This window comes from Semicossyphus pulcher, unplaced genomic scaffold (assembly GCF_022749685.1).
Source record: "Semicossyphus pulcher isolate SPU_LCO1_2020_fin unplaced genomic scaffold, fSemPul1.0.p SCAF_8, whole genome shotgun sequence".
NCBI classification, from domain to species: Eukaryota; Metazoa; Chordata; class Actinopteri; order Labriformes; family Labridae; genus Semicossyphus; species Semicossyphus pulcher.
In genome coordinates this window covers 2,188,321-2,203,726 of record NW_027211759.1, presented here as the reverse complement: position 1 = coordinate 2,203,726, position 15,406 = coordinate 2,188,321, and the positions used below count along the sequence as shown (strand labels likewise).

The window sequence follows — 15,406 nt, the reverse complement described above, 5'->3', positions numbered from 1 at the left end:
AAAACAGAATGAGTGAGAGCTTCTAAGATCAAGGGTTGTGTCTGTGCAATAAAATTGTTGTTTAACATGACATCAGCCAGCTGGCAGATCATCAGTTCAACAGTTTATCAGGAATCCTCCACACCTCCTCCGCTGCACCTCCGAGGTGAGTTCTGCTTCATGGTTGAATAAATAAATCTCGGGTGTGTCATGGCAGAGGAGCTCTCGGAGCAGGGGGAAGGACTGCAACTGTGAAAGAGGAACAGGAAGTATCGAGCAGCCGAGGGAGGAGCGGACGGCTAACAGGAGTTTCATTTTCACACAGCTTTCACACACAACATTCACCTGAGCGGAGAGAGAGAGCTTTCATCCAGATACACTCATCCACTGACAGGTAAATAATCTTCATGTTTCTGATCATGTGTACACTGAAATCAGCTCTGCATGTGTCCTGCTGCTGCTGTTGACTGTGTTCAGGTTAGCCTGCTTGTAGATCAGGAGCACAGAATGAGTTTCTCTTCTCCTTTTAACAAGCTTTATTGTACAGTTGGTTTGTTCTCAAGAGCACGCTTTCACGCAGAGACCTGCCACCCTGAAGGTTGATCCGTCCCTGTGTGAACCCGGTGAATACTGACAAACACACACAGACAGGTTATTCCCTCCGGGGCATCAGAGAGCGAGAAATGCCTTCTCATCTTCCAACAGGAATATCTGAGCGGGGGCTCGTTCATCTGTGGGATCAAGGAGAAAAACTGGATTGATTAACTTAAGACAAGTTTTTACCTGCCAACAAGAACAAATCCTTGGTATATGAGTCCAAGAAGCTCAGGATTTTAAAGCCAGACGCAAAAATATGCACATTTGTTATGACCCAGCTAGTAGGGGAAAGGCAGGCAACATAAAGCCACGTGTTTAAACAAAGTTATCAACAGACTTAAATGTGGTTCTTTTAACAAAACAAGAAATAAATAGAACCAAAAGAGGACTCTTAAACTAGAGCTGCATTTAATCTTAATTACCTTCTTCAAGGAAATAAGCCCGACCTTCACTAACCAGACAAGGAGCAACTAAAACAGCACACATACATCTAGTCTAACTACTCAACTTTACCCAGGACAGGTCCCAGGCCGATAACTCTCACGTCAGCTTGTTTCACAAAATGTTACAACGGATACTTTCTCAACAATGTTTAAACCCAGCAAAGACCTCAACAACACAAAGAGGGAAACAAACTTCTTCAGCTTCCTCTCCTCTACAAAACTTTGTTTTCTGCCAAGTTTCTGCTGGAATTGGTTCAAAATCTGTTTCCCAATTATCCTTTAGGAGATTGAAGGGCTTCAAATCGTGTCCTATTCTGGTACTGATGATTTCTTTGTGTAAATATCTGCTGAAGATGTTCTTATAATGCTTTCTGAGCATTGGTCGCCTGTCTTATTGTTTTAGATGTAAGTAAATGCAGTCATTTTCTTAAGTAAGTGTTTTTCCTTTTGAACCTCATGGTGGTAGCCATGTTGTTCTGAGTGGGAGTGGCACCCGCTAATTAGGCTTCTTCTGTGGCGGCTGCTTAGTCTTCGAATGCTCTTGCAGCAGGCTGTTGGCCCTTCTACACAGTTTTGATTCTGCTTGTTACACTTTTGACCCAAGTACACCTTTTTGTCAGCAGCAGCCTCATTCTGTTTGAAATAACTGCACATTGTTATGTTGTTATGTTAGAGCTAGTCTTGTGTGTAACTATAAGCAACATGTTACGGTCCAGACTTGTGTGCAATTTAGATCAGTCCGCATAATTGGTGAGTGAGGAGTCATAGCAGTGATTCTTGTGGACTTGGTGGTTCTGTGGTTTTAGCACGCAGCCTTGTTAAGTAACACCTGTGTCATTTTCAATGCAGTAAAGTTATAGCACATTGCACTTTATTTCAATGAGTAAATAATATATTATCGTTTTAACGTAAACTTTGATGTGACATATTGTCATTAGTTCTTTTGTCTGATGGTATTACTAATTATTTATTCATTGTTTGAAGGGTGGGGGTGTTACAGCTGTATGTGCTCCCTGTTCTGTTTGTCCCTTCTCCCCTTCTGTTCTCAACTCTGCAGGTGAACCCTAATTGCAAATGAGGTGCACCTGGCCTTGGATCAGTAGCCTATTTAAGACACCAGTGCTGACATCACGAGAGGCTTCTGGAGTGGGGCTGCGGTGGTTCTGCCTCTCAGACTGGGATGTTGTGTTGTTGTGTTCTAGTTGCTTTTGTTAGCCTTCAGTTAATAATTTGGTTGTTTGATTGTCATTTAATAGATCTCCTGTATTTTAGTGTCCTAAGGTGTTCACATGGTTAAATTTGGGTCAACTGTGGATAGCTGTTAGCCCCATAGGGCCGCCTTAGGGTGGGGCGTAACAAGCAGTCCAAAAATCAGACATGTTTGCACGAGTGAACCTGGAGGCCATTTGTTACATCTTTGTTGGAAGTATAAAAGCACAGCACTGGAAGCCTTTCTATATCATTTTTCCGCTACATACCCTGGTAAATATCCACTTGAACTTGCAGTTGTGACATGAGAACATATGGGAACTTATGCAAAGCACCGTACCTCTTTGAATTTTCAGTCTTTAGGAGGTAAGAAAAGTCTGAGCAAATCCAGTTAGTCTGCTGATGTTACTCAAGTCTGAGAGCATAATTAGTGTGAACCTGTGTGTGTTATTACCTGTAAATTACCAACAGACACCCTAAAACACTTCTTCAGTCTGAATAAACACCCACAAAGTTTCACTTCCTGTTGTAGAGTGAGTTCTCTTTGGCGTTTGGCTCAAACAGCAGGTCTTGTTCTGATCTTAGTGATGGACTGTGACAGCGATATGCTACACCGTCTTCATGTCAACATGAATTGTTAATGGAGCGTCTCATCGCTCACCTGAAAGCTCGGCTCAGCATTACACGGCTCACTGATGGGATTCGTAGAGACAGTCCCGTGGGAAATCTTCTCTGCACTTAACAGCAGCTCAGTTCAGTCAGTTTATCAAAGTCATGTCAGTCGGGTTCGATACAGAGCCAGTACAGTGAACCTGTTCTTGTGCCTGTTGTGAGGTCACTGAGACGCTCCTTCTGAATCATATTGTCTGTGGTGCACTACGGTGGCTGACGGGGCCAAACCGGCTTCAATGACCTGAAAGATTTTCATTCAGGCATCTTAGCTGCAAAATTAGAAAGGCAGCCGAATCCAAATCATCTAAATGAACAGAAACATGGACCTCCCACACCAGGCAGAGTTAGCTTAACGTACCCCATTTGGTGCGGCTTCAGTGTTTCTCAGGAAGCTTTGTTTTGAAAGTCTGTCTGGACATTGTACATTTTGTGTTACTGATTTGACGGCCGAGCCAGACAGATACCCAGATTTTCATATTTCACACAACACTCCCCTGCACTTGGAGCTCCCAAACCAGGCAGGTAGCTTCACCTACCACTTGCTGCACAGCTAACTGAGCAGTTAGCTTAACAGATTATACATTAAATATGATCCAGTTGTGCCAGAACTAGAGAAGAAGTTGTTTTTGGTTTTTTTGTACATGTTAAGTTGGGTTGCTACTCCTTCACATCGAAAGGAGCCAGTTGAGGTGGTTCGGGCATCTGATTAGGATGCCTCCTGGGCGCCTCCAACTGGGAGGAGACCCCCGGGTAGACCCAGAGTTTGATGGAGGGATTATATATCCCACCTGGCCTGGGAACGCCTCAGAATCCCCCAGGAGGAGCTGGAAAATGTTGCTAGAGAAAGGGATATCTGGGCTAACTTGCTAAGCCTGTAGCCACCACAACCAGTTCAGTTTGGTTCAGGCGAGTTCCATCAACTGCAGCTCACTTACATTTGCATTTAGCTCTCATTTGTTCCCTTTAAATTCTTATATCAGGCAACTTCCTCTTTGTCTCTCCAGCTCGTCATGGACTCTGTAGAAACCATCCTGTCCCTGGCCTCGAAGATCTACGACCTGGTGCAAAATGTGCAGGCCAACAAGAAGCGCTGCGGCCGTGTCTATGAGCGAGTCAGAGCCCTGGGTGATCTGGTGAGTTCCATCAAACAGAGGAGCAAGGGACAAACCTCTGTCAACGTAGAGAAAGCTCTCCAGGAACTCTCCATCACTCTGAAATCAGCTCAGGAGCTCATTAGGAAATTTACAGTTTCCAGCTGGATGAAACGCATCCTGAACTCCGGCAGCCACGAAGATGAGTTCAACAACGTGAATGAACGGCTCAATGATGCCTTCCAGGCGCTTTCTGGAGCTCTGCAGGTGGAGCAGGGGAACAAGCTGTACCAGGTGTTTGAACTGGCCTCCAGAGAGAAAGAAGACGAGTTGGATGGGAAGGAGGACGACACAGAGCTGAAGAAATGTAAGAGAAACTGCTTTTGACTTTGACTATAAGAGTTTAAATTGTAGTTTAAATGCAATACCAAATATGGCCACTTCTCTTGCCAAAACACCAAGATGGTTACAGTGAAAACAATCTAAAATTATCTTGAAACAGATGCTAAACGGTACCTAGTAACAGACACTTAAGAGTGCCTTGAAACAGATACTTAAGGTACCTGGAAACTGAAGCTAAAGGGTACTTTAAAACAGACCCTAAAGTATGCTTGACGCATATGGGTACCTTGAAAAAGATGCTAACGGGTCCCTTGAAACATGCTCTAAAGGGTACTTGAAACAGTAGCTCAAGGAGCCTTATTACAGACACTAGGGTATCTTAAAACAGACTCTAAACCATACCTTGAAGCAGAGGCTAAAGGGTTCCTAGGAACCGACCCAAAAGGGTACTTAAAACAAGCACTAAAAAGTACTTAAAAGAGTGCTTTGGAACAGACACTAAGGGTGCTCAAAAAATACTAAAGGTGCTACAGGGTTCTTATAAAAGATGCTATAAACAGACGCTAAATGGTACCAAGGAACAGACTGTAAAGGGTAAAGAGCCTTATTACATACACTAGGGTATCTTATAACCATACCTTGAAACGGATGCCAAAGTGTCTCTTAAAACTAAACTATGCCTTAAAATAGAGGCTTAGTGGTACTTGAAACAGAAGCTAAAGGATACTTGAAACAGATGCTCTGGGAGCCTTAAAACAGAGACTATAGGGTTCCTTAAAACAGACTCTTAACCATACCTCAAAACAGATCCTACAGGGATCCTAGGAGCAGACACTAAAGGGTACTTGAAGCCAACAAACACAACAAAGATTGCTGTTCTTTAACATTTTACTTGGACAAAATCACTCTGTAACCTAACCACGTCTGGTTGGCGTTGTTTCCTCAGTACTCGACGACTACATGAAGGACCAGCAGAAGAAAATGGAACAGATGCTGAAAGACTTTGAGGAAGTCAAAATCAATGTGGAAAAGGTGGTGGAGATGTGTGAGTACCCATCAGTATGAGTTTGTAAAGTATACTTGACAAAAAACATCAGCTAGCTGCGTCAGCATTATCAGCTGCAGGTTGTAGCAGGAGCAGTTGCTGATATATTGATTGTCTGAAAGTAGTGGGTGTAGCAAGACTGTACCAATCATAATGGTATTTTTATCCAGTTATAAAGCATGTAAACATGATGTTTCATAAATGACTTTCCTCCCTGGAGCTGTCCCAGCTGTTGATCACGGACACAGTCAGTTGATTTGTTTGACGTGTCACTTTTTTCTGTTTCATCAAACTGTCTGCACAACTTCTGTCTTAGAAACAGAGTCAGAAGCCCACATAAGATTAAACTTATAAGAGCAATTGTGAACTGGGTGCTACGTTTCCATATCTTTGGGTCTAAATGACTCAAAAAGTTTTTAATTGCTCCAGCAGATTGCATGAGGCAGCAGCAGTGAAACAGGCTGTAATGGCTGCAACATAATCCTTGATGGATCAAAGGATTGTTATTCTAAGTGTGTGACAACATTACAGAAAGGATCCCTACAGAGATAGACCTTTTTGTTACAGAGGAAGATGATTGACCTCTGTTGTCACAGCTTTGATATATTAGGGTTTTTATTTGTGTGTGTGATTGTGCCTTATACAAGTATTCTGAACTAACCATTTAAAACACCAGAGTCACAAACACAAACAAACTAACCACATCAGGAAGCAGTAGACCAGAAACTCCTGTGTTCGTAGTGATAACACTACTGTTGTTCTAAATGGAGCCTTGTGGCTTTAGGAGAGAGCGATTTAATGTCTGTTTAAAGGGGAAAAAAGGATTTTAACTTGACAAAAAAAGTCTGTATCTGCTGTAATGCATCTTGTAATGTTGTCAGACGCTTAGAATAACAATCTGAGCCTGTCAGTGGAAAAAACAAAAACTTTTAGTGGACGCACTTTGATCAGGAGCGGTTGCTTCCAAGGATCACGTTGCAGCCATTGCAGCCTTGATGATGCTGCTGTCTGAAGCAATCTCCTGGAGAAAATCCCAAACTATATGTACCTATTGGTCTAAAACGCTGGTGTCGTGTGTATACTGGGTGTAAATGTAACAAAAAAATATGCGTTATTGTTAAACAAAGTTGACAAATTAGCAGCTAAAGAGCCATATAATACCGGCAGGAGGTGGTGGAGACCAAACACAGGGCTAAAAGGGAGTAAAAGCTCTGTAACTGTTGGATGTTTAAATCTGCAACTGTTTGCTGACATCAAAGAGAGGATATAACCCTGTTGTATGGAGCCGGACAGTGGTTCAGTGGTTATCACTGTCGCCTTACAGGTAGGAGGTTCCTGGTTTGAATCTCGGTTCAGATATAGCGGGCCTTTCTGTGTGGAGTCTGCACGTTCTCACCGTGCATGCGTGGGTTCCCTCCGGGTACTCCGGCTTCCTCCCACAGTCCACAGACATGCTCGTTAGGTTCACTGGTGACTCTAAATTGCCCGTAGGTGTGAATGTGAGCGTAAAAGGTTGTCTGTCTCTCTGTGTCAGCCCTGTTATTGACATGTGACCTGTCCAGGTGTAGCCCACCTCTCGCCCAATGACAGCTGGGGTAGGCTCCAGCCCCCCGCAGCCCTGAACAGGTGGTTAATAATGTGGTCATAATGGTTTATCAAACACTCGTTCGTGTCGTAGGCTCTCCCTCCTGAACCAAACCAAGGAATAACTTGTGTTTGTGTGTGTTTTTTACAGTGAACAAACCCAGCATCACTGACGAAGTCATCCGAATGATCAAACCAGAAGAGATAAAGTACGAATATCCCAAAAAGCCGTTCATGACGACGCAAACCTCCGAGGTCTACAGGGGAGAGTACCACGGCTTCGAGGTGGCCATCAAGAGATACACTGACCCCGTGAACACCAGCCCCAGGTCTGTGACACATTTCAGAACAAATCTGAATTTAAATGCAGCACATTAGTCCTGTTTGATTCTTTTCTTACCGTTATTTCTGCATGTGAAGGTTTAGAGTCCAGATTTGTTACTAACAGAAGCCCTTGTCTGGGAGAGGGATCCTTTTTCTGTTGCTCCTCTGAGCTTTCTCCTTTTTCTCCAGTTACAGTTTTGTTTCTTTGGGAGAGTTTGTGGTCTGAAGGTAGAGGGTGTTGCATGCTGTAAAGATTGGTAAACTCTACGAGGAACATTTGTGGTTTCGGGTTCATTAATAAAAGTGACTTGACCTGAACGTATCTGCTGAACTAAATAACAAACTGATTCAGCATCTGAACAGTTATTATCAACCATGTGCTGTATGCTGAAGGTGCCTCTGTGCTTCATCAGAACTGCTTGTCGGATGGTTAAATACCTTCAGATACCACTCCTCCAACACCAGACAGGTTGTTAAAGCAATACCACATCAATCTAATCTCTGTTTTAATGTGCCGTAGAAGTCAGGCGGCGTGGTGTTCAAGCACGTGAGTCCACAGCGGCTGGCAGTCGGAAGAGATGGAAGACTTTCAACAGGGAAACCTGTTTTGGTGCCTAAACCGTAAAAGCTATCATTGTTTCCAAAACATGTAATTGTTTATTTTTAATTGTAGGTAGCATATCCTCTTTTATTCCTAAACATAACATCGTCACTTTACTGCCTAAACAGAACCAAAATGCAACTTCTCACCACATTAAACAGATTAATGTTGTTGCACATCCAAAACTCATAAAATGTTTCTCAGCAAGCTTTATTTTGAAAGTCTCTCTGCACGTTGCATATTTATTTTTGCTAGAGCTAGACAGGTACCTGCACCTTCATATTTCAGAGATTAGGAGCGCTGAGCAAGCTGCCAGTTAGGAGTGAGTACCATTTCAAAAAATCTCGTTTAAGTCTGTGAATCCATCCTACTGCCGCGCCTGCTTTTTAGCCAGTTGGTATGAACAGGAAAACACACGCACAGCTGAGAGGGAAGTTAAAACCTTGCGTTTCTGACCTTTGACTCTGTAAAGTCCCCCCTTCCCAACCGGCGCTGGAAAGGTAAACGGGTATCGAACCATCCAAGAAGCAGTTCTGACGGAGAATACGAGCAGCTTTTGTCCATCAATGTTTGCAACTTTCCAGAAACGACCACCCAGACACCTGCAGGGATTTGTCCACTGAGGTGAGGTGAGAAAGTCAACAGAGTAAAGTCATCATCTTTACAGCTGCAACATCAAACTTATGAACACATTAATACATCACTAATTATGATCCTATACAATATATCTTTCTGAAAGAAAGTATTTCTACACGGCGTTATCGCTATTTTTGCATCAATAAAACAAACCAGCACTTCTTCAACCACAGCTGAGTGCTGACAGGACTGTGACCACACTAAGCTGTGTCAACTCTCTAAGGGACGACACTCCGCAACTTCCTGTTGTGACCGTCTTAATATTTGCATGTAACATTTGTGTGTAACGATAAATATGTGACGCATCAAATCTGTCCAATTATCATTGTCAACATAAACATGTCCTCCTCGTGCAGGGAGATTCGGTCTGTTTTCAACAAAGAAGTTGAAACCATGAGGCGGTTTGAGTCGCCCAACATCCTGCGAATGTTTGGCATCTGTGTCCAGAACGAGGAGGGTGAGTGAGCTGTGCCTGTGAATCACAAAACAGGATGCGCAGGGCATCATTTTTAATGATATTAATGTGGGATGCTGCGTCTGTATGACAGGACCAGACCCTCAGTTCCTCATCATCATGGAGTACTGTGAGAAGGGGAGTCTCCGGCAGGTTCTAGACTCTGATAAGTGGAAACTGTCCTGGAACAGGAAAGCTCGTATGTGTCTGGATGCAGCAAAAGGACTCTACAGGTCAGTTTATACAGATTGTTAAAACCAGTGACTGTTTATAAAGATGGACAACACGTCTATACGACGTCCTGTTGGACAAAAGTGAAGCCAGAATATGTCATCTGTATCCAGAGTGTGTGCAGTAGAGATCGGCTGTTGGAGCCGCAGTATTGATGTCCCGCCCCTTCCTCTACCCGACACACACCTTTACCTTGTGTCCTTGGTGTGTCGGAGCCCTCAGGTGTCCTTGGCGTGTTGGAGCCCTCAGGTGTCCCTGGCTTGTTGGAGCCCTCAGGTGTCCTTGGTGTGTTGGAGCCCTCAGGTGTCCTTGGCGTGTTGGAGCCCTCAGGTGTCCTTGGTGTGTTGGAGCCCTCAGGTGTCCTTGGCGTGTTGGAGCCCTCAGGTGTCCTTGGTGTGTTGGAGCCCTCAGGTGTCCTTGGCGTGTTGGAGCCCTCAGGTGTCCTTGGCGTGTTGGAGCCCTCAGGTGTCCTTGGCGTGTTGGAGTCCTCAGGTGTCCCTAGCGTGTTGGAGCCCTCAGGTGTCCTTGGCGTGTTGGAGTCCTCAGGTGTCCCTGGCGTGTTGGAGCCCTCAGGTGTCCTTGGCGTGTTGGAGCCCTCAGGTGGGCTCAGTCTGCAGCAGAACAGCTTCTTGTGTCGGTCTGAAGCAGATATTCACGCTGATGGAAAGTTCAATGACTGTAGTGTTAGTGTTAGTTACGTCTCCTCTCACTGTTCCTCCTCTACTCTGCTGCTCGGGAGCAGAACGCTGCAGGAGCCCCATTTGTCCACAGAGCTGTCAATCATGAGGCCACACCCCCTTTTTACAGCATCAAATAACTAATTAAAAGTAAACTTGTCAGAAAAATGAACACTTGGACATAAATCAGCAGGATAAGAACTAACTATAATGACATAAACCATGTTTGAGAAAAATGTATTTGACGTGTATTTTGATTTTATAGTTCATGTAGACTCATGTCCCATCTGTTAACATGGAGGAGGCGGGCTTTATGAGCTATACTGCAGCCAGTCAGCAGGGGGCGACAGAGAGGGTTTGGCTCCACTTTTAGGGAGCTGTCATGTCTTCCATCTTTATATACAGTCTGTGGTTTGGACCAACAAGTTCTCCAACACAGGGGACCACAAAGGTCATCAGAGCTGGTAGCTGACAACATGTCCTCACAGCTACACATCCATGCCACACAAACACATGAAACACATGGTTATTGTTTGGGTTTCTTCTTAGAATATCTTAAAAAGCGACCACGATGTAAAGTTTGATTCATGTCTATCATGATGATCACCCCTGTTGTTTTTTCAGACTGCACCAGACAGAAAAGAAATCAAAGGTTCATGGAAGCATCAGCAGCAGCAAGTTCCTCGTGGGTGAAGGCTTCACAGTCAAGGTACTGAGAGCAGTGCATGCTGGGATTACTGACAGCCCTTTGACAGCTGGGATTTAAGGGTTTGGGAAAAGAGAATGAAGTCTTTACGTTGTTGTCGACGTCTTATTTCCAGCTGGGAGGTTTCGAGCTCGCAAAAACGGAGACATCGCTGAAAAAGTCCACAAAGGACAAAGAGATCCGGTCTGTGTGCTACTCCTCTCCTGAGACGCTCAACAACATCAACCACGTCTACAGCAAACAGTGTGAGATGTACAGGTCAGACAGCCGCCACCATTGCATCACTTTAAATGTCCAATTATATTGGATCAATAACGAGTACAAGTATGGGTTTGGAAATTTGTAAAAACAAAACATTTTGCTCGTGTTTGTTAGATCTGTTTAGTAATAACACAGTTGTTGGCCATCAGGTTTTAAAACATCACATCAGGTGTTTTCGAGGTCTAAATGACTAAAAGGTAAAAAAAAACGTTTTGAAATTGCTCCACTGGATTGATTTAGCCTGCAGCAGTGAAACAGGCTGTAATGGCTGCAACATAATCCTTGATGGGTCAAAGGTCGTCCACTAAAAGTTCTTGTTGTTTCCACTGACAGGCTCAGATTGTTCTTCTGAGTGTGTGACAACATGACAGAAAGGATCCCTGCAGAGATAGACCTTTTTGTTACAGAGGAAGATGATTGTTTTAACCACACACAGACGTTACATCGCTCTCTGCAAACACACCAGACTCCATTGACAAAAACAGTGATTTTACCTTGCATAGCACGGGAGTTTCTGGTCTACCTCTGCTTCAATCAGTTACTTAGTCTGGGTTATTGTGTGTTACACAAATATTGTGTTGAATCTGAACTAATCATTTTAAACACCAAAATCACAAAATGACACAAACAAACTTACAGGTCAAAGCTGCAAAATATCAGCACCTCTTGTGCTCTCCAACCTAAAATCACTGTTTTTATCAATGGAGTCTGGTGTGTGTGCAGAGAGCGATGTAACGTCTGTGTGTGGTTAAAACAATCATCTTCCTCTGTAACAAAAAGGTCTATCTCTGTAGGGATCCTTTCTGTCATGTTGTCACACGCTTAGAATAACAATCTGAGCCTGTCAGTGGAAACAACAAGAACTTTTAGTGGACAGATTTTGATCACGCACAGGAATAAACACAAAACTGGGAAACCAAAAGTTCCCCTTATTGATGATTGATATAAAGAATAAAAAAGTCCTCACCATCTTGCAATTGCTGTCTTTCAGCTTTGGAATCGTCTTGTGGGAGGTGGCAACCCGTCAGAAACCTTTTCAAGGTGAGTGTCTGCAGATCACCACGATCAACATACAACCCATAACTGTTTTTAGCATCAAATACTCATCTTCTCTCGGTGGGAAAGGCAGGTGATAAAAGTTAACAGAGAACAGTTGGCTGTTTTAATTGGCTCCAAATTACATAATTTTCCATCTTTTAGTTTTATTATCCAATCTTTTAAAGAAATAAGGCGATTTTGGTATTCAGATTCAGATTCAGATTCAGATTCAGATTGAGACAATTTTATTTATCCCAAAGGGGCAATTCAGTTTTTACTGTCCACCCAGAACATACATTCATTCACAACAGCAGCATCAGGAGTATGTCAGAGACAATAAGTAGGTTAAATTCATGAATTCAGTACATAGTCAGAGGTGCAAGCTGGCACCCTCGTGTGGCCCCGTGCCTGCTGACTCACACAGTAAGTATACAGTAAACAGATAAGACGTTCTTGGATGCATTGCACATGAATGTCTAAGCTTACAGCCCTGGAGACCAGGCAAGTTAAAGCCTTATCGTGGGCTTGACACATGTACAGACCAACAAGGGTTGAGAGGCGCTATAAAGCGCCAGCCTGAGGGCATGACCCTGAATCCAGTGAACAGGATGTGGTCATGTTGGATAACAGTTCCTTTAGCTTTATCAACCACACTCTCCTCCCAGACTGAGCACAAGTCTCTCTGCTGGACTCCGATTATTTTGAAGCTGACCTTAACAACACTGTTTAGGCTGTTCCTGTCCTTCACAGACAGACCGTTAAACCAACAGGTCAAAGAAAAAGTCAAAAGACTTTCAATGAATGACATGTAAAAAGTACAAAGGATGGTGTTACAGACAGCTTCCTCATTCAATGAATTCTTTGTTGAGCACGCTTAACAATCGATTCTGTGTTGAGATCGAACTTTAAATGGGAGTCGAATACAGTTCCCAGATATTTGTAATTGTCAACAATCTGAACATCAGCAAAACATTTAAAGGCCTTTTTATAAACTACACAGTACACACTGGTTTGTTATGTGTTCTCGCTCTTTTTTCAGATTGTTCAAGTAAGGACATTTATCAGAAAGTGTGCAAGGATAAGTTTCAGGAGCCGCTGCCCGACGACTGTCCTCCAGAACTGGGAAGTCTGATCAACGCCTGTCGGGCTTTTGATAGCTTCCAGAGACCGTCTGCTGGAGGTAGAATACAAACACTTAGACATTATATCTGCTGGACTGAGAACAATGTGACTTTACAGTAAGATAGAAGAAAACAACTTTATTTAAAAATGTTTAGGCTGTTAGCACAGATCTAAAGTCTAATGCATGGACTGAATATAAGAAGTGAACGAAGCCTCTGGGTCTGAAAAGTGATGCCAATGTAAAAGATCCTTTAATCTGCATTCTTTCAAATGTCCAGCAGAGGGCGGGACCACAAGTTGAAAAAGGTTTCTAAAAGTATAGAGGTCTATGAGAAAATGGTCCTCCTCCTCTCCTGATTTATTCCCTCAGTAAACATGTTCCTAATGAGTTTATGGTCTCAGTCTCTAGTTTCAAGTCTTCTTCAACACAGCATGATGTTCATTTAGTCACTGATGCTCCATTTAGAGTCACACAGACCAGGAAGCAGGGGCGGGGCTACCTGTGATTGACGCGTCGCTACCAGGGTGAACTGAGAAGTGTTTTGTTTAAAACCAGATTTTTGCTAGCCAAAATTAGCATCCCATTTATTGTCACAGTTACCCTCAATTATGGACGCACATTGCTAACCAAGCTAGCTCTAGAGTTAGCTGTGAAACTTAAGCTCTGCCCTCACGTCCAAATATGGTCAATTCTGGCTCTGATTTTGTTTAGATACATTTATAGTTGCACCACACACAAGTGGCACAGAAACAAACAGCAATAATTCATAAGTCAAAAGAAACAATTACATTCTTTCAGTGATGTGGAAAATGTTACTAATATATTTACTATAAACATTATAATATACTAATACTTTGGTTATCTCTGTGTTCTGCAGTGATGGTGGACAAACTGTGCAGCGTGGTGGCACAGTTGGAGGAGCAGTAAAACTCAGTGACAGTGATACTCAGGGTTTGTGATCATCCTCAGGAGAAGAAGAACAACTTTCAGCTCATCAAACTGGTCTGTTAAATGCAGAAAACCTCAATATAATACACAAACAAAGTTTGCAAGGCACTGAGTTCAAGTTTACTGCAAGTCTTCAAAGCAGGGATCGGTCTCCAGAAAATGATTTGCAACTGTTTATTATTGTGGTGGGTTGTGGAACAGACTTTTTACTCTAAGCTGAATTTAATAATCTTAAACCTAGGCCATATTTTTTGGGACGTTTTTGGGACTAAGTGACTAATAGGTACAAAAAGTTTTGAAAGGCTCCAGTAGGTTGAATCCTTGAGGAGAAATGCACCGATCAAAGTGCATCCACTAAAAGTTCTTGTTGTTTCCACTGACAGGCTCAGATTGTTCTTCTAAGTGTGTGACAACATGACAGAAAGGATCCCTACAGAGATAGACCTTTTTGGCACAGAGGAAGATGATCGTTTTAACCACACACAGACGTTACATCGCTCTCTGCAGACACACCAGACTCCATTCAGAAAAACAGTGATTTAACCTTGCAGAACTAAGGAGTTGCTGGTCTACTGCTGCCGCAATCTGTGAGTTTGTTTGTGTTATTTTTTGTTTCAGAAATATTGTTTTGGATCCAAACTTTCCATTAAAAGTCTTAAATGAACATGAACAGAGTGACCGATGGATGCAGCAGTAGGGCAGCAACTCCTGTGCTCTGCGAGGTAAAATTACTGAGTTTTTCAATGGAGTCTGGTGGCTTGGAAGAGAGCGATGTAACAGCTGTTTCTTGTTAACAAAATGGTCACATTACAGCCTGTTTCACTGCTGCTTACGAAGAATCTACTGTCACAATCCCAAAACCTTTAGTCTCTATAAGACATTTAGACCCCAAGATGTAAATAACAGGACCCAGGTTTAGAAATAGAGCACCAGTGTGTAAGATTTAGGGGATCTATTGGCAGTAATGTAATATAGGGAGCCAAAGCACCTGCCATGGAGAGGGTTACTTGGGTTGTTAAAGGCTGGTAGTTCTTCATCCATAGTAGAATATGACTTTCACTCCACTTGTTACAAACACTAGCAGCAGACAGATTTACCTCCATGTCATCATAAAGAAAATGCCTCCACCTAGTGGTAAAGCTCAGTGCCTCAACAAATTCCCAGGACATTTCTCTTGCACTATACCAACTACACCTCTAGTGACAAAGCGAGTTAACTGTATCTTGTAGCTTTTTTGTGACCACATATTCTGACTGTGTACTGTGATGTTAACCTGCTTTAATATGCAGAACAAAAAAGATTAACAAACCAAGACATGTGTGTCTTTTTCACTGCAATTGATAAAAGGGAGAATTTCATGTTCAATAAAATCTGCAATAAAATGTTTCTTTTCAGCCAAAGACGCCCCGCCTGGTCTTATTCATGTTCTTTGTTAAAGTTATTTT

The 15,406-nt window shown here is 42.9% G+C and overlaps 1 protein-coding gene across 2 annotated transcripts; it reads left to right on the top strand.

Annotated features, from left to right (window-relative positions):
• The first annotated feature begins 287 nt into the window (after positions 1–287).
• On the top strand, positions 288–15,351 carry LOC138612931 (mixed lineage kinase domain-like protein). Of its 2 annotated transcripts, none has more exons than XM_069686462.1 (11): positions 288–373; positions 3,905–4,358; positions 5,280–5,378; positions 7,114–7,291; positions 8,880–8,980; positions 9,072–9,210; positions 10,510–10,594; positions 10,707–10,836; positions 11,844–11,893; positions 12,930–13,070; positions 13,891–15,351. In XM_069686462.1, exons 2-10 carry the CDS (start codon positions 3,911–3,913, stop codon positions 13,020–13,022), a joined length of 1,323 nt encoding a protein of 440 aa, XP_069542563.1. In that variant the 5' UTR covers positions 288–373; positions 3,905–3,910; the 3' UTR covers positions 13,023–13,070; positions 13,891–15,351. The 2 variants fall into 2 exon arrangements, with proteins under 2 accessions (XP_069542563.1, XP_069542562.1); XM_069686461.1 differs by having other exon boundaries at positions 10,707–10,849.
• Positions 15,352–15,406: the final 55 nt, after the last annotated feature.